The 19,439-nt window shown below is 41.1% G+C and overlaps 1 protein-coding gene across 1 annotated transcript; it reads left to right on the forward strand.

The window, feature by feature from the left end:
- Positions 1-776: 776 nt before the first annotated feature.
- On the forward strand, positions 777-18,358 carry BPNT2 (3'(2'), 5'-bisphosphate nucleotidase 2). The gene is made up of 5 exons (XM_068188352.1): positions 777-1,308; positions 13,455-13,614; positions 14,539-14,634; positions 16,486-16,647; positions 17,784-18,358. Exons 1-5 carry the CDS (start codon positions 922-924, stop codon positions 18,053-18,055), a joined length of 1,077 nt encoding a protein of 358 aa, XP_068044453.1. The 5' UTR covers positions 777-921; the 3' UTR covers positions 18,056-18,358.
- Positions 18,359-19,439: the final 1,081 nt, after the last annotated feature.

Raw genomic sequence — 19,439 nt, forward strand, 5'->3', positions numbered from 1 at the left:
TCTTTTCCTACAACCTTTGTATCAACAGACAAGAACATTGCTAGAATAAAAATATGTAATTAACTCAAACAATGCTGAATTAACAGTTCTTTTGCTTGTAATTTATTGAAAATTACTAAAAGGAATCAGAAATGAGAACAGAAAGGAATCAGAGATTCTTCCTAGTTCCCACCCCAGATGTCCATCCTGGCTATGAAGTTTCACACTCCCCCAAAACAACTGAGGTGCAAAGAAAAAGTATAAATTAAGACAGGTAGGCTTTTATCACGTCACTTGGCTGAAGAAACAGTTGGATTGGCTTCATTTTACTGAATGAGAGGAATTCTTCGAGGAACAGGGGGCAGAGAACTTCCCGGACCACTATGTTAGAGAACGAGAGCTGCTCAGCAATAACGCTCAGCACCGCTAATAGTGCACCTTCAGAAATTTAGCGGCAATTTATGCCAGCAGCAATTTCCATCAGAAAACTCTTTCCCAGCGTGCCGGGCGGGCTTCGGCTCGGGCTCTGGCTACTGCCCCGCTGGTGGAGCAGCTCCCTCGGCCCCACCACGGCGGGCTCCTGGCGCATCTGCTGCCTAGAAGGAGATGAGGAAAAAAATCACCCGCAGCCACAGAGCTCAGGAGAACCAGCGGGCGGTGGGCAGCGTGCGCTGCCACGGATGAGCGCGGCAGGTCGCGGCAGGAGCGCCGCTGCTCCCGCCGGGAGGCGCGGAGCCGGGAGCGCGGCGGCCGCGGGGCAGCGGGACGTGCCCAGTGCGCGCGGCGGCCCCGCCTCCGCCTGACCCGGATACAGACGGCGCTGCCTCCCGGCCGCGAGCGTGGAGCCGGCCCGGCGCCGCCGCAGCAGCGGAGCGGAGCGCCCCGGCCGTGCCATGGGATTGTGGTGACTGCCCGGCCCCGCCACCCGCCCGCCCCGCGGCCATGGCCCCCATGGGCATCCGCCTCTCGCCGCTCGGCATGGCCGTGTTCTGCCTGCTGGGGCTGGGCGTCCTCTACCACCTCTACTCCGGCTTCCTGGCCGGCCGCTTCGCCTTCTTCATGCTGAGCGAGCCGGCGGCCGGCGGGCCCGAGACGCCCCACGGCTCTGCGCCCGGCGGCGCCGTGGACCTGCGGGAGCTGCTGGCCGTGTCCGTGCTGGCCGCCGTCAGGGGCGGGGAGGAGGTGAAGCGGGTCCGCGAGGGGAACGTCCTCAACGCCAAGGCGAAGGGGAAGACGCGGGAGGGGGCCGAGGAGCAGCTGACCACCGGCGACCTCCTCTCCAACCGCAGGATGTTCTACCTGCTCAAGGGCGCCTTCCCCGCCGTGCAGGTGGGTGCCGGGCGCCCTCCGTGGGGCGGGGGCTGCCGCGGGCCCGGCGCTGGGACCCCGGTGTGGAGCCCCGGCGCTGGGCCGCTCCGCACCGGCGGCTCTCCGCTCTGTAACCGCGGGCGGGAAGCGCTGCCCCCGTCTGCGCCCTTCCTTCCCCTCCCGCTGAATTTGTGGCAGTGCCACCTCACGCTCCTCGCCGTGGGTGTTGGGTTGCAGGGGAAAGAGTTGGAGCGTGTTGCAAGCGTAGCCACGCGAGGTGAAACAGTATCAAACACTACGGGCACGGAGGGTTGGGGGGGACAGCGGGTCTCGCTGTTGTGGATCGCGAGCTCTGTGGTTAAAGATACAGGATAATTGCACAGCGCAAATTCCGCCTACGGTAAAGATGCAGAGATTAAGAATGCCGTTGTTTTGGTAGTTATCCTTCCTGCCAGTTGTCCTTCCTGCCGTCAAGTTAGGGAGAGAGCCAGGAGCGGGAGCAGCGACTGAGAATTCGAGGCTTAAGGACTGCAGCGCTGCAATGACCGAGTGTTTAGCGCTTGTAGCTGTGGGACAGCAGATAAGCGTAGCTGTGTCAATACTGTGGATCACTGCCTACCTGAGCAAAATGAGTTTACTTTGCTTTCAGAGGGGTACACCCCTTCCTGCTCTCCTTCACTTCTGAAATCTGGGGCTATCTCTTGAGGTCGCACCCTAACCTTTGAACTATATTTAGAGGATTTTGGGGGTTTGTTGGCATTGTTTCTGCTTTCACTTCAATCAACGGGAACTTCTGTCTTTTTAAGTTCCTTCACTTTTCATGGCCATTTGAAATGGATAGAAAGCCCTAAATTTGGATCTGAGAGGTGGTGATTGTGTGCTTCTGCTGGATGAGTTGAGAAAAAAAGTAGCTAAGTCTGTTTTTTTGTTATTGAGTTACTATTCAATTTTCAGTAGCTGTTTTGAATGTTCCACAGAAAAGTGTGTAGTTTTTTGTTTGTTGGCTTCTTTGGTGGTTTTTTTTTGTTTGTTTTGGTGGGGTTTTAAAGTGTTGTAAAGAACTTATTGAATATGAAATCTAGAGGAAACAATAAGTTCTTCAATGTTTGAAATGAACTTGAGATGTGACTAATCTTCCTCTACAGAAAGGTTATGCAGGTTCTGTTTTGAAGATTTCCTGGATTATCTGTCGGTGACAAGGCACCTTTACAGGCCCAGTGTTAAAGGGAGAAAAAGTATTGACTCCTGTTCTCTTGCATTATTCAGTACCCTTAGAGATCTTGGCTTTACAGCTTAGCTGGCTTGAAACCTCTATGCTTTCTCCCCTTTCACAGATGGAGAGACTTCATTAATCTCGATGTAAGAGTTGCCTGTGCTTCTAGGGAAGGCTGGGGGTTCTGTCTGGGCTTGAAGAACACAGGGAACTGTGTATTGCCTGCTCTGTGGTCACATGTAAACTCTGCTCTGGAGCCTGGGATTCTTAGCAGTGACAGTCTGACTTGTGTCTTTCTGGCAGAGGGTGTTAACTTTGAACGTCTACTTTTTAAAAACTTTGGTACTCCCTTTTATTTTTCTCACAGGTGATGTGTGCTGCTAATCTTTAAGACTAGAAGGTACTTTCGAAAGTGCAGATGTGTTCTCAAAGGCAGTATGAAACTGAAAATGTGTGTACAAGTCTGTGGAACTGGAAAATACCAGGCATATGTCTTTTCTTTTTCCCAACTCCTCCTTAGATTGACTGAGCTTGAGCACTGAGGATATCTGAGATGAGCGTACTTGACAAATTTTTCAGGTGATCTGGAGTTATTCAGTCTGACAGATCAGCTGTGGGACATTAAGTATTCTAAGAACACCATGGGGATAATAACAGCTTACCTCATGTGGTGTTTAGAAAATACTCACTAAGCTGAAAATACACTCATAAGACATTTTGTCTCTCAAAGTCTGTGATGAAGATGCATTCATAAACATTTGCCCAAACTAAAATAAAAGCTTTATTTTACTACTATATACATACTATCTGTGCTTCTCGGGTGTGAAGGCAAGGTATTATCTCAATCTACTAATCCTTCAAGTATAACTTCAGAGCAACCCATCCAAAACTGCAGCTCATTCATAGAACAGACCTGCTGAGTCTTGGTGGGAATATAAGGATTATAGAGGATTTTCTGAGGCAGTATAAATTGCATCATGTAAGAAATATCTTCTTTATATCTTCTTTATCCCCCTGTACAGAGTGACGCTCCAGGGTAAAAGATGTTGCTGAAGTCAAGTAAACCTCCTCTGCTTTCCTTGCTAGAGAAGATGATGCTAATAAAAACTGTCAAACAAAAATGACAATAATTCCAAGAGTAAGCTTATGCAAAATGCTGATTTTCTCACATCCTGAAGTTCTTGAGCTTAACAGGAGTACCTCAGGATTTAAATTGTTGCCAAATGCTGCATCCAGGAAGAAGATTAACAAGAACAAAAAACAGGTGCTAAAATATGCCTGTAAAGCAAAGAAAGTGGATTTGTTCAGTCTGGACAAGAGAAGGCTCCTGTGAGACATTACAGAGCCTTTCAGTACCTGAAGGGGGCTGTAGGAGACCTGGAGAGGCTCTTTGTACAAGGACATGTGTTGACAGGACGAGGGGGAAGGTCTTTCAACTGGAAGAGGGCAGGTTTAGATCGGACATTGGGACAAAATATTTTTCTGTGGGAGTGGTGAGGTACTGGACCAAGTTGCCCAGAGAAGTTGTGGATGACTGCTCCCTAGAAGTGTTCAAGGTCAGGCCGGATAAAGCCTTGAGCAACCTGGTTTAGTAGCGGGTGTCCCAACCCATGGCAGGGAGGTTGGAGTGAGATCTGGAAGGTACCTTCCAGCCCAAACCGTTCTATTACTCTTTGATTCTCTAAGAATAACTGTGGCTTTCCAATATTTCAAAATAACCTTGGGAAATAGTCATTCGGCTGAAATAAACTTAAGTCAGTGAACAGCGTTGTGTTCCTTGTTTTGTGCTGCTGGATATAAAAAGGGAAAGCATGTAAACAGTCTTTCTGAAGCAGATCTGAATCTCTTAAAGTGTGGTTATTAAGAGAAGATAGAAGAGTTAGGCTTCTCACATGCAGAAGCTGAAATAAATCTGGAAGTCTTATAATACTAAGAGTTGGGATTTATATAAAAAGCCTTTTCAAAATCTGAGGGGAAAAAATCCCACAGAAAGTGTTTGCCTTTGTTCTCTTGAGTAAAGGTATTGTCTCTACAGAGGAAGAGGAACTCCACTGCTGACATCAACTGCTCTGTTTGATATAAATAGATGCATTTGCATCAGTTCAGTCTTCTCAAGGCTATGTTAGGTAAGACCTAGGTAGGAGTGGCTCAATTGTGTTTTCTCACTGTGTAGATTTAGTTTAGATTTAGTGGTGGTGTTCTTATATCCCTCAGAAATAGGCCTGAAAAAGATAAGGGACAAAGGGGCAAGTCACTTACTGCTACTCAGTGTTGTGTGATTGCACTCAACATCCAGCAGTAAATATTTGCATGTGTATTCCATGAAGCATCTTTCTACAGTTGATTTTAAAAATATACTTAATGCTAAAACATATGCATCGCTTTCTCTTGGTGAAGTTCTCAACTGCAGCTACAGGCTTGAGGTGTTACCACTCCTGCATTACCAATATATTGTCCTCATTCGTCATGCTAAAAAAGAGTTAAAGCTCTGATCCAGCTGTAATCATCCCCTCTTCTGCTTTCATTTTTTATTTATTTTATCTTTCCTGGGTTACTTCTTTCCTGGTTGGTTCTCCATGTAGCACTTAATTGTGCTGTGCTGTGGTGGCACTGTGCTGGCACAGTGGTGGTGTGATAAGGACTGGGGTGGGAATTAGGTGAGGAGATTAATGAGGTGCCTGACCCAGCCCTGCTGCTGAGGTGGGAGTGGACTGGGGAGGCATTCTTTCCAAATTCGGTGATAGACTAGCCAGAAACACTGGTATGTTCTGCTCAGAAGAACTTCTGTGAAGAAATGATCTCATAATTTTCAGCAGCATTACCTGCTAAAAGATCCCTCTCAGCATCATGCCTTAGGGTCTTACTCTTTGAATGTGGCCTGTCCAGGGATCAATGTCAGGATCTTGATAACTGATTGCATCTCAAGTAAAAATTTAAAATAAAAGTTATTTAAAAGAAAGGTTATTTAGGAATATGCTGGTTCACTTCCCACTACAGCCCATCTCCAGCACATTGGAAGGAGCAACCCTACTTGATCACAAAGGCAGGAATGATTGACAGACTTAAACTTGCACTTTGACCAGATTACCTCTTGTCCTCTGACTGGAAAAGCCAATTTTAAAGTGACCCACACAATTCTGCTATTTCACTGCTGTACTACACTAGAGTTATTTTCACAGGATGCAGACTTCAATCTTACTGGTCAGATTGTATTCTGCCCTACATTTTCATTTTGAGCTGGTTTTGCTTATTTTTGTTCTAGAGTTGCACCAGCTAAATCTCTTGTTTTCTAGTGTGAATACTGAATAGGGTTTCATCTTGTTTGCTCCCTATTTTTTATATTGTGACTGTGGTGGAAATCAAGTCTTCTTCTGTCCCAGTCTTTCTCTTTGAGCATCTTTTTGTGAGTCTTGTCACTATTCCAAATCCAAATGTTCCTATGTCTCTTTCCCAGTTAAGACTGGTGATAAATACCACAATTCAAGCTTATGCATAATAATGCTGGAATCAGCACTTGAAATGAAACTTTAAAAACATGTCACTTTGATTTTCTTCTAAATTAATCTGACTTCTGAGGATTAATGACTCCAAGCATTCCTTTTTTATCAGGCTATCTGAAGTACTGTCTAGGTTTCAACTCACTGTTTACAGGCTTCTGATCACAGTGCCAACTACTATACCTAAAAACCTGGAATTTCATCTGAGATGGCAAGCTCTGCAACTGATACTGATTCTTTGTGAAAGATAGATATTTAAAATAGGTTATAAAAGGAAATACTACTTAAACTTTAGAGGTATTGCACTTTAGTGAGTAGGTTCAGTAATCTGTCTTTTCATATTGTGAGATAGCCTCCTCAGCTCTTAGGGCTTTTAATAAAATTAATGTTCTTCTGACCCAGATGATCTTTGCAGAACCCACTGCCAGTGAGTTTCTAAGTAAAACAAGTGTGAATGTTGATCTGAAATCTCAATAATAGATGTTGTCTGGATGCATGTCCTAACATGGGTTCCGAATGATGCCAGATGACTTATGCCCACTCTCTCTGAATAAAAATGAAGTTAGACTGTAACTTTATGCTAATGAGTTCTGTGATTGTCCTTTCAAATGCAATTACAAATAGTTCATTTGGCTTGTTTGTACACTGCGGGTCTTTAATCTATCATCTGAGCATCTGGACAGCTGAATTTCTTAGTGTAACCACTCACTACAGTGGATGGTTTTTGGGTATTATCTATTTTATTGGTAGATTTCTAATCTGTCTTTATTTGGATGTTTTCTTAAAATGAAGTTTTACAACTCTTGTGACAAGCAAGTCATCTCTTTCTCTTTGCTAGACTTGGGTCTTTATAGAACTGTAATGGAAATTTTGCCATCTACTGAAACCACTTGTGTGAGCTAATGAGCAAGTGACTTTATTTTCCTGGTCTAAAATTCTAGTTGTTTCTGCACATTACTGGTGAAAACAGTGAATCCTGTGATCCGTGCTGGTTCCCTCAATTCCACTTTAGTTGTTTTCACCAACCACTATTCATTGTAAGTCTGTAGAAGCAGAGTTTTCATTGGATATATCTGTATCATTTATTAAATCCTGTTTGTTTCAGTCTGCTTCCTGCTGGCTTCATGGCCAAAGTCACTTAATGAGTTTTGATAAGCACTAATTGAGCTTCTTGACATTTAGACTTGTCCAGATTCTTCTTTGCATATTCTGTCATCTTGTTCCTGCATTTAGTAACTTCTTGTGGCTAAAATAAACAAAGATGTAGTTGATGATAGAGGAAAACCTCTGTCTGCCTTGACTTAGGTGCCTTGAAAAAGGCATGTGTTCTTTTTCAGTGTTGTGGTATAATTACAGAAATACTTGTTGTTTTTTGATCAAATCAAAGGCAACATGAGACCAGAGGGTTTTATGCCTCTCATTATTTTATACATTTGTATGATTTTATACCTTACACATTTATATAAAAATATACTTTATAGTTTTAAGCTTAATTAAAAGTTAGGACTTCAAACTTATAGTTTCTAAACTTAATTACCTTTTAATAAGTTTTTTTTTTTTTTTTAGAAAACCATATGATTCTACAAGGTCTTCTTTCCATTCATAACAAAATCTGCCTTGCTAAAGCTATGTAAATTGAACCTTGGCAAGAGGAACATTTTTGAGAGGCATGAACATCACCTGTAAAATTATCACCTTATTTTTCCTTTCTAATATGTTATGGTAATCTAAGGAGGAAAAGAACCTTTTCAGAAGCAAGCAGCTGGCTTTAAAAATATCAGTGTATTGAATAAAATTGGGGTTTTTTTTGTTTTTTTTTTTTTACTCTGCAGGTAAGGCTACTATTCAAAATTTTTAAAGCTTAAAGGCGTTTTACATTTACAAAAAGAGGTAGTACTTTGATTTCCCAGTTTGCATTCTTTTCAGAGTTAATTAACCCAAGCTTTCAAGAAGCGGTTTTCATTCATAGTGAAAACTGCTATTCACTATCCCAATTTGAAAGTGGGAAGGAAGGGATCATGACTGGTCCTGGATGCAGCTGAGCTAAGTCTTGGTGTGATCTTGGTGTGAAAGCACACCCCTCCCTCTGTAACAGATTTGGAGCCTTTTTTTGTAATCAGGGTAGGTTAAATATTTTTCTCAGATACTGGAAATAAGGATGCTTTGAGTGCTTTTTGCTGTCCTGGAGAGTGCTCTCCTGTTGAGCATATTGATATGTCCTTACTTGTCTAGTGGATGTTTACATTCAGAGGTTGTGGCATCTGATTCCTTCACAGGATTTGTGTATGTAGAGATGCTGTGAGAAGCTGATACAACTTTCACCTCTGATACATTTGAGGAGAAAAACAGAGAAGCAGAGCCAATGGAGGTAAAACAGTCTGTCCTGTAGCACAGTGAGTATAGGGTTGCGCTTGGATGCAGTGCAGCAGCAGTGGTTGAAGGGATCTCTAAGTGGGGGAAATCCCGAAGACTGCTGGTTGAGCCCCTCTCCTCTGAGTTGGGACATCTCTGAAGCACAGTCACATAAGAGCAAATCAGTTACAGTGCCATGCAGCTACCTCATAGGTCAGTATACCTTCCAACATGTGTAGTTGTGGGTATTGTGGAGTTATAAAATTACTTTTGTTGGAAGGGACCTTAGAAATCATCTTGTTCTGACTATTCTGTCATGGGCAGGAATGCTTTTCACTATACCAAGCTGCTCAAAGCCCTATCCAGTCTGGTCTTGAACACTTTGACAGATGAGGCATTCACAACTTTTCCAGGCAGCATGCTCCAGTGGCTCACCACCCTCACAGTAAAGAATTTCTTCCTAAAATCTAAGGCAAATCTCTCCTCTTTTAGTTTGATATTATTTCTCCTTGTCCTATCCCTATCTGTCCATGTAAAAAGTTATTCTCCCTCTTTTTTTTTGTAAGCACCATTTAAGCAGTGGAAGGTTGCCTTAAGGTCTCCCAGGAGCCTTCTCTCTCTTCAGGCTGAATAAACCCATCTCTCAGCATATCTTCATAGGAGAGGTGTTCATCCCTCTCATCATCTTTGTGGCCCTTCTCTGGGCCCACTCTAACAGGTCCACATCATTATTGTGCTGAGGACTCCATACCTGGTTGCAGCACTCCAGGTGGGGTCTCACCAGGGTAGAGAGAGGGGGAGAATTGCTTCCTCATCTGCTGGCCATGCTGCTGTTTTGATGCATCCCAGGAGGTAGTTACCTGTCTGGGCTGTGAGCCATGATCACAGCCATGATAAACCCCAAGTCTTTCTCTGTTATGCTGTTCTCAGTGGGTTCCCCAAGTCTGTACTCATGCCTGGGATTACCCCAAACCAGCTGCAGTATCTTGCACTTGAACTTGTTGAATTTAAAGAGGTTCTCATGAACCAGCTTCTCACGTTTGTCTGGTTATTCAGGACAGTATCCCTTCCTTCTGCTGTGTTAAGTGCGCTGCTTGGCTTCATGTCATCTGCAAACTTGCTGAGGGTCCATTTGGTCTTACTATTGTCATTGATGAAGATTTGAAAGAGCACCAGTCCCAAAATGGAGCCTTGAGGGAGACCATCACTGGCCTCCACATGGACGTACAAGTTGTTGACCCAGACTTCCTGTCTGTGTCCATCCATCCAATTCTTTATCCACTGAATAATCTTTAAATCCATGTCTCTCCAATTTGGAGATAATGGTGTTGTGTGGGACCCTATCAAAAGCCTTACAGAAGTCTAGGTAGGTGACACGAGCTGATCTTGGCACCCTTGTCAACTATTGCAGTCACTCTATCAAAAAGGCCACCAGGTTGGACAGACATGAACATGAACTCTTAGTGGTTGCTCTAGACATTAGTACAGAAGGTATATGTAATTATAAAGTATCTTCCACCTTCCACAGAGGACATCTCTCAGTCACTCAGATAGATGGTGTTGAAATGGCTGTTGGTTTATTGTTTGCAAATGTTTGCATTTACTTTGTCTCTCCACTTCTGTCCTCCATCTCATGTCAGGTGGATACAGGTGGTAAAGTTGAGTCTTGGGTATGCTCATAACCACTGGTGAAGTGGTTCTATAGGTCATGCAGCAACAAATTGGTCGGGCACCAGCAAGACAAAAACAATCGCCTATTAATGTTTTACTGATATTCCCCTGTGCACACTCCAGGCTTGCAGGCCTCCAGGCTTTTCATTTCCTTGGTCCCATTCAAATCAATAGACTTATCCATTGAGTCATAGAATCAGATTAGTGTGGGTTCAAAGAGATCTTTAAAGGCCATCTAGCCCAACCTCCTTGCAATGAGCTGAGACATCTTCAACTCAATCAGGTTGCTCAGAGCTCCATCCAACCTGACCTGGAGCACTTGACGGATAGAGCATCTATTACATCTCTAGGCAACCTGTTCCAATCTCTGTTTTTGAAAGGTAATACCTGGAATACTCTTATGTTCATATTCTGACTGGTAAATGTTAGCTTTTCCTGTTACCTGAACTCTGGAGGCGGTGTGGGTGTACTTTGTTTTTTGTGTTTTGTTTGGGGGGGTTTTGGTGGGGGTTTTTTTCTGTTTGAGTAGCTTAATTGGTATTTTTATAATACAGGTGTGATAGTGTTTGTGTTGTTCATGTTTTATTTTCTAATAAAACAGCACTAAGATTTGGATTTCAGAGGACGTGTGTTTGCATATATTTTTTCACTTTAACTTACCTTCGATGGGTGAATTCAAGACAAAACAACAGTTGTGTTCCAGTCTTTCAGGTCAGGAAAAAACCTGAAGTTGTGCACCATGCCAGGGACAGCCAGCTAGTATTCAGGCAGGCTTTTTGGGTGATAAGCTGCCACAAAGACCACATGAAGTGCTGTTAGGGACTAAACCAGCACAGGACGAAGAGCCACTGTGAGCTACCCTGAAGTCTTTGGGTGGCCAGGACTATTGGCTGTTCAGAGCACTGCATTTATCCAGACAAGTTCATGGTACACTGCAGTTGCTTCCTATGTTCCTGAGCAGATCTGTGTTCCACCACCAGTGTGCTGGACAGGAGTGTTCTCTGTGCAGAGGTTTCTGAAGGCTGGAAACACCTGACTGTTTTGGAAGGCACACCGTGGAGTGATCTGGTATTGGTGTTGGACCTCAGCTGCTGGCTCCCATGAGCAGCATCCCTCATTTGTTATGGAATTCCTGCACCTTACAGGCTGGTTTTGGGGAAGCTCTGGGGAGCTGCAGACAGACTGCTTTGCTTAGGAAATATTGTGGGGGTTTTTTTGTTTGTTTTGTATTTTGTTTGTGGGGTTTTTTTTTAACTTTTCAGCAGTATTCCATGCACTGATTTACATATATTTTGTTAAACCTCTGTGTTTGATGCAGCTCTTTGTGAGGAGGGCTTTTGCTTCAAGTATAACTGGGGAAGATTGCCAAAATGTAGTTAACCTTCATGTCAGTGTTCAGCTTCCAGAACTTCCCCAGATGGGCTTTTACACTTTACAGCTGTTAGGCAATGGCAATTAACCCCAGAGCATCTTAAATAAGGTCTAGTGCCTGAAATATTTGGCCTTGTGATTGTCTTTCTACCATAGCTACTCCTAATTTATAAGTCAGGATTTGGGATTGCTGTGAACTTTATATCCATATTACTTGAGAAAAGTTTCAAGTATAAGGTCGTGGCCTCTGGAGGGTGCCAGCAAATAAGAATGACAAATAGCAACATGTAATTAACACAGAGGCATGTTTTTCAGGTATATTCTTCTTCATTAACACACACAAAAAAAAAGAAACAGGAAGAATAAAAGAAGTTTTGAAGGTTACTGAGCCCCTCTCAGTCAAGTATTCAGCTAAAGCTACAGAGTAAATGGTCATATGAATGGAAGAACAAATGACCTGCTTTGGGTTTTTTTTTTCCTGGGTTTTTTTTCACTTTCTCCAGATGTTTATGCAACCTTTTTACTCTTTCCCCAGTTTTTTTCTAGTGGAATAATCATGTCTGTTGAGAGAGACTCCTCACAAGCATTATAAAGGCTGCAGTGTCATGGCCGTTGCTACAAAATATGAGCTAGTGTAGGTGGTGTTTCTCTGAAAACAGTACCTTTCAGATAGTTTCAGACTTTACATTCTAGTGTACTGTAACAATAGGTTTAACAAGATAGTCTTCCTTTTGAGCATTGGTTCCAACCCTTTAACTTTGTGGAGGCCCCTTTCTTCTGTTGAGGAAATGTTTTTTTATATGATGGTATGTCATGTGCTGTAGTGGAACTTAGACTGCCCAGGGGCTATGTTGAGACTGCCAAGTCTGTGGAACTACTCATCTTGACTTTGCAGGACTGTTTTCCCTAGGGGAAAATGCAATCATCAGGTTTATTGTATAGTGACAGATGTTTAATTTGTAAATGTCACAGCAACTTCAAGAGCTCTATGTTTGGCATGTAATGCTTCAAATACTGCTTTTATGTGAGAAGACAGCTATGATGTATGGCTGGAGTTGCTGCAGTTCTGCTTCCTTTTTCGTTTTTAGTTCTCTTGGAGAAAATGGCCCTTTACCCTTGGCTAATACCCTGTTACAGTTGAGGTGTGTGATGCCTTTTCTTGTCATGATGTGAGTTATCTAAAAATCCTGCTCATATAAGGTCTGTCACATTCAAAATGTGGTCTGATAGCTCCTTCATTTTCATTGTCTTTCCATGTCACTTGCCTTCAACTTTTGGGACAACTGCATCTCTGGTCATCCAAAAATACTGTGCTACTGCAGTCACAAGGACATTGTGTTGGGTTTTGCAGTATGTTGCTCCATTCAACAGATTGGTGCTGTGTGTTCCTCTAACGGGCCAAACTCTGCTTGATGTACTGAAACGCCCTCTGGTGTGGAGTAAAGTTCATTAAGCGGGGTAGCAGGTGACAATAGGCTTAAATGTGACTTTTGACTGCTGTTAATAAATGTTCATGGGCCATCTTAGGACCTTACCCCAACCTACCCTAAAAATGGGTATGGGATGTTACTTGTTTGTGAAATAAATTCATCTGACAGTCGTGTAGTAGTTAAATTCAACTGAGCTGCTTAAATTTCTACTTGTAACTCAGTGCCTGCAGCAGAAATATATATACTAAGATTTCTTCTTGTCCAAGTCATGCAGAGTCTGCACGATATCTGGTGATAGTATATCTCTACATTTCTATGTGCTTCTACTGGTCTGTATAAATTGAATTTTAGACCCCCTAATGTCTGTGCACTGTATGATTCTCCAGAGTCAAATGTTCTGCCTGTAGTACCTGCAGCCAAAGCAACAGTGTCCAGCTGTGCTGTGGTTCACAGTAAAATTCTGGATTGTGGTTTTGCATTGCTTGTCACGTGCCCATAATAATGAAAAAATTCTTGCATTTGAGGTGAACTAAGGAAGATAAAATGTAAGTGTAATAAACCTGTAATTTTCCCAAGTGCCACAGTTACTGTATCTGATATATTAATGCAACTACTTTTGTTGTCTCACCATAGATAAATTCTGAGGAGCGTGTTGATACAGCTGATCAGGAGACAGTCTCCTGGGATCACAGTATTCCTGAAGACATAAAGCAAAAAATACAGCCTAAAGAGGTGCCAGCAGAAAGTGTCACTGTCTGGATCGATCCGTTAGATGCTACACAAGAGTACACAGGTAGCTGATTCTTGTTGACAAATCATGTGTGTAATTCTGATGTTTGCCTTTTACACTGGAGACAAGATAGTATTTAAAAGGACATATCTTGTTAAAGTGGCTTATGTCAAAGCTAGCATGATTTAATTGAACAGATTGCATCATGAAATCTCTGTAGTTCTTAACTTACAACATTTGCTTTTATATATTCCAACTCTGAAATTACTTTGGTATTCTTGCAACTAATTGCTATAATAAATGGTTACTGTCAGTTATGGATTGTACTGGAAATACACATTTCTTTATTTTAGTCATTACTATGGCAACTCTAAGTATCTTAGATTTTTGGTTTTGTTTATTTAAAGGGAAGACTAAGTATCCTATTAACCTGATATAAGAAAATTTTTGTTGTCATTTTTCAAAAAAGCATGCATAATTCAGTCTTCCCCCTTTTCAAACATTTTAGGATGTCACATAAGCAGTTCAAGGCAATCCAACTAAAATTCTTGCTGATAAGTACTAAGGAACAACTAGAAAAATAGGAAGTTTTTTTTGTGTCTGTGTAATTGATACAATTTTCCTTTCCAGTGGATGTTCTTTGTTTTTTGAATTACCATTTTTGAGCCAATAGAGGATAGGAGGTGAGGCAGAGAAGGGAGAATGGAGAGGCACAGATTGCCATGAAAATACATGTTGCATAAGACACAGCTGTTAGCATTAGATCTGGTGGGAGTATAGGTTACATCTACTGAACAGGGAAAATTGCTGGAAACCTGAAAAGTCTTCAAAGTCTTGAAAACTGAAAGGTTATTTGAAGATACATCAAAGTTACATAACTGCAAGAGGCAGAATATAAACTAGTCTTCAGAGAATAATCTGAATAATCTCCTTTTGTGTTCTTAGCATCTGATTGTAAACTTGCTCCCTTTCTTGTTTTGCCCACAGAGGATCTTCGACAGTATGTCACAACAATGGTTTGTGTGGCTGTAAATGGTAAACCAGTAATAGGTGTGATCCACAAGCCCTTCTCATCATACACAGGTATCTTCATGCCTTCACATATTTCCATGATAGCCAGTCATAGTATTAATTGAAATTTGATGTTTGAGAGAACATCTCTAGGTATAAATGATAAAAATAGTACAAGCAGCAAAAGGGCACTGCAGCAGACCACACAGTTAGAGCTATAGATGTGTTCTGTGCTATAAAACTACAAAGGAAAATGCCACCTTTGTTTAAAATAAAAATTATGCATTTAGAACAAGCTAACTGAAAATATTTTGAAAAGCTAAGGTCCCTTCAATCAGAGTGCCTATAGCAAACAAAAAAAAGTAATCCTACAAATACTGACCAGTTTGATGTGTGCTTTTCGTTTTTATCAAAAAGAGTGCTTTGCTCATTTAGCAGAATAGCTTGGGTCTGTGATAATATACCCAGGAGCTGTTGTTTATTCGGTGTGAATAAAAAAAAGATTGAATAAAGATCTTAATGGCAGCTGTTTGTATGTAACAGGCAAGACTGTCTGGCATAGCCTTATTGATTATCTGACATGTTTTTAATGCCACAGCTGTGAAGTAATTAATTCTTTAGTATTAATGATGTATCAGCAAGCATTGCTGCATGTTTGGCAATTTGCATGCAACTCTGAAAGCTTCAGAGTAGTTTAAGTATTCATGTCTTATTGTGTATTTAAAACAGGAATTGCTGTTTACATTTTCCCTTAGGCAATACTGACCTCTAGAGTTCTGATGTTTTGCAGTAGCTCTGGAACAAAAACTAAGTCTGAATAAATGCATTTTGTATTTGTTGTCCTTTTTTGGCCCTAAAACACTAAACACTCAACATTTTGTGCTAAATATTTTGCTGTCTATAAATATTAATTTAATTACCAGTCACTTAAGTATGTACTATATTCTAATATGCTTCAAGAATCTTGGAGATTTTGGAACATGTTTTTTTAAGTGTCAATGCCTATCTGAAGAAATGGGTTTTTAGCATTGTAATGTTGAGAATTTATCTCCTTTGATAATAGTGAAGTATGCAATGTTCAGACATGGAATCAGAGGAGATGCAATGAATTCTGTCATTCTGCGTGACAAGTATTCATTTTCCAGGCTGGAAATACTGATACGTTTTGAGTCAGATTGTTCCTAATACTACCACACAAATACAAAGCAATAAAGGGCAGTCAGCATTGTTATTACACAGAGCTCAGTCTGTTGCCAAACAATCTGGTTCTCTACTGAGATGAAATTGCTGGGTAGTTTACTAAGTAAATGTCAGATTAATGGTTAGGGGATACCACCTACCAAGCTTTGGCTTTGAATTTCATGATGAAATAAGTGGGAAGTCGTGGATTCTAAATTCTGTTCTCTGAAACACAACATCAAATATTTTTCTTTGTAGCACTATCCTCCTGAGCTATTTCCTTCTTTAGCATTACTATCCTTCTGAACAAAATGACTCCATAGCATTTTTACTATTTGCTTGAAAAGGTAGTGGGGCTTTTTGTTCTTACATAAAAACATTGTCTGAGGAAATACTGGATGTATTTCTGACTAGGAGCCATCCTTTTAACTTTGGTGGCTTTCCAATTGCAAATTCTAAATATTAACTACCTGGGATTTTTCCTTCTTATTCTGTTTTTTGGAAGTATTACACAAGAACAGTCAGGCTTGGGATAATGCCATAGGCACCAATGTGTGTGTGGCCTCTTTCTCTTCCCTTGTATGCACCCCAATCTCTGTCGACCCTAACTTTCTCTTTTACAGTAGTGAGAGACATTAAGTCCGAGGTATCAATTACATATTGTTATGTAAGTACCCTTTTATCCTCACACTTAACAGAAATTGTCTTTTGTAAATCTTAGTAGAATTTTTGTTTCTCTTGTAGCTTGGGCAATGGTGGATGGTGGGTCAAACGTAAAAGCTCGTTCCTCCTACAACGAGAAGACTCCAAGGATTATTGTGTCCCGCTCCCATGCAGGAAAAGTTGAGCAGGTTGCACGACAGACATTTGGAAATAAAACTGTGATAATCCCCGCTGGTGGAGCAGGTTTGGTTCTTTAAGCATCATATCCATTTTATTGCTTCTGAATGTTTTAATGGTGTTGCTGTTACTAGACAAAAGGATGTACTCTGGTGTCTTCTCTTTTTACTCTTGCCTTTTGATCTTCACATCACTGAAAGCAAACACTTGACAATAAGGACAATATTTTTTCTGTGTTTAGGAACTTACTTGCAAACTTGGTTCTGACTTCAGGCTGTTCACAAGCCAGCGTGTTGCTGAGTCTAAGCCTGGGCCAGCAATGATGTTGTGGTCCTTTCATTGAAACACACTGATGTGTGTTCATGGAAGGCACTGATGCCTCAGTGGGAGAAAAAGGGTTGTGTGACCACAGGCAGAATCATGGAAGAGAATCTGTTGGTTGCTAATTAGCTGTTAGTATGGTTGATTAAAAAAAATTAAGAAAAAGGCCATTAAAGTTTGGTACTGTTTATTGCATTTATGTCAAAAGAGAAAATTACTCTCACTAAAGTCCATTTTTATCTGCCTAAAACTCAATGTAAAGACATTTTAGAATACTTTTTCCTTATGCTATGTCCTTGTACATGTTACTGACAGAACATAAATGGGAGACACTAAGTTTTTTTTACTTATTTTTGCAGAAATATATCTTTCAGTGTCTTTAATGCGAAAAGCCAGAGTTCCCTTACAGATTGCTTAGTCAAGAAGGTCTTGCATTGCTTTTTGATAATGACTCTAAATGACAAAGAAAGTGAGATTGTAACTGATTATAGCAGGTCTTGTCCAGGGCTTGACTCTGTTTAAGAAGATGAAGAAATGAACAGATGAATGAAACAAGAATATTGGTCAAAGAGTTGAAAAATTGAAAAAATTCCATAAAATAATGAATACTGTTTTGAGCAATTACTTTGTACTGCACAATGAATAACAAAGGGGAATGCCCTGGGCTGATTTACTTTATTAAAGAGCAGTATATACATCTTCCTTCTATTGCAATAAAAAGTCAGGGAGAAAAAGATAGACTTGAGCATGATACAGAGATTGAGAAATGAATGAGTAAACATTCGAGCAGAACTATATTTTAATGTCTGGTCTTGTTCTTTTAATGTGTTTTGACAGGAAAGCTTGGTTAATTTTTTTTTTCCTCTGCCCATTTCTTCTAGGTTATAAAGTGTTGGCCCTCCTTGACGTGCCTGAAAAGAATCAAGAAGAAGCTGACGTGTATATCCATGTCACCTACATTAAGAAGTGGGACATATGTGCTGGAAATGCAGTGTTGAGAGCGCTGGGTGGCCACATGACTACCCTGAATGGTGAAGAAATTAGTTACACTGGCTCAGATGGCAATGAAGGCGGACTTATAGCCAGTATCAACATGAACCATAAAGCACTAATTGAAAAACTTCCAGATCTGGAAAAAACGTCACACAAATAAGCATGACTGGTGGAGAAGTACAAGTTGTGCTTTTGTAGCCTCCAGATGCCTCTGTCTGAAGAAGCAGGTGTGAAAACCTGCTGGGAAGGATGCACAGCAAAGCAAAGCAGTTTGGTGTGGGTTTGGGGACTATATCTTGCATTGGGTTTTGTCAGTGGTGGTATTTAAAACAAATAAAATAATAATAATTGGAAGTAGGAAGGGGACAATGGTCTCACACATCAGTTTCCATGGGGGTTTTTTTCAGACTGTTTTCATGCAGTTCTTATACTCAAGGTGCATTTACCATATATATTGGTGAACATAGGTGAACTGAAGAAAAATCCAATTTTTTTTCTAAAATAACCTAAGCATTTCTCACAGGAATTTCTTGAAACCTTTTACATCTTATTGTAGTTTTAGCGATTCCATAATAAATTAGGTAGGAAAAAAAGCTTGATTTTATAGGCATCTGATAACTGTAAGCAGTTTATCAGGAATCATGACCTCATATTTTGTATCCCCTGAATGGAAAGCACAAGAAGGTTGATACAAATCTGTGTGCAGCAACAGTTTGTCTTTGACAGTGTGGCATTCTCTGCTTTTTAAGAGAAAAAAGGAAATGTTTTTTGACTTCTTTCCTGAGGATGTAAACCAGTTTTAGTTCAGGTGGGTTGTGAATATCGGTGTTTTATTAATCTGTGTAATTATTTCCTTATACCTTTTTAAAAGAAGGCAGCATTTCCTTGTATAGTTTTTAGCAGTTACTTAATGTCCTTGATTTCTGCAAGCAGTGTTGAAGATGCATGCTAGATTTTTCTCTAATGTAGGGCTTGTTCATCATGTGATGTTTGTGCCTACAGAAGCAGCCTCTTCCTTCAGTACCTGTTATTTTGTTTGTTTGGGTTTTCTTTCCATTGGACAGAGCCATAGGGAATGAGTTTTACAGAAATTGTAGGTTGACTGGTTATTTCCATTTTCAACACAAGATATAAACCAGCACTTTTTCTACAACTCCAGAAATAGCTTTGTCTTTTTACCTTGCAGCACACTCTTTCCTGCAGAAAGCTCTTCAGCCATTCCAAACAGCTTGTGCTTATTTGGTTTGTGGTAATTTACAGAGAGAGGAGAGACCATTTGAACTTGAATCTGCTTAAGCAAGTTTGAAGAACATGTGGCACGTGAAGTACAGCAGGGTCTGCAAAACTGCATTGAAAAATGTTGTTTGCGATCCAGTACATACAGAACAGAACACAGGTCCTTTGATATCAAAATGACAATTTGTTGTACCTCTAAAAGTTATGAACTTCTATCTCCGAACATGTAACCATCTGCACTGTTGTTCTCTGCATCCCCCTGAAAGTTTTCAGAAGGTTAAAATATGTGTGTTATTTGAATTATCAGA

Source organism: Anomalospiza imberbis, chromosome 1 (assembly GCF_031753505.1).
Source record: "Anomalospiza imberbis isolate Cuckoo-Finch-1a 21T00152 chromosome 1, ASM3175350v1, whole genome shotgun sequence".
In the NCBI taxonomy this organism is placed as follows: Eukaryota; Metazoa; Chordata; class Aves; order Passeriformes; family Viduidae; genus Anomalospiza; species Anomalospiza imberbis.

What these genes read in the sequence shown, in the direction of transcription:
- BPNT2 (XM_068188352.1), top strand. Translation starts at nt 922, where the DNA reads ATGGCCCCCATGGGCATCCGCCTCTCGCCGCTCGGCATGGCCGTGTTC. An exon ending in GCGCCTTCCCCGCCGTGCAG is followed by an intron (nt 1,309 to 13,454) that starts GTGGGTGCCGGG and finishes GTCTCACCATAG; the next exon opens with ATAAATTCTGAGGAGCGTGT. An exon ending in TGCTACACAAGAGTACACAG is followed by an intron (nt 13,615 to 14,538) that starts GTAGCTGATTCT and finishes TTTTGCCCACAG; the next exon opens with AGGATCTTCGACAGTATGTC.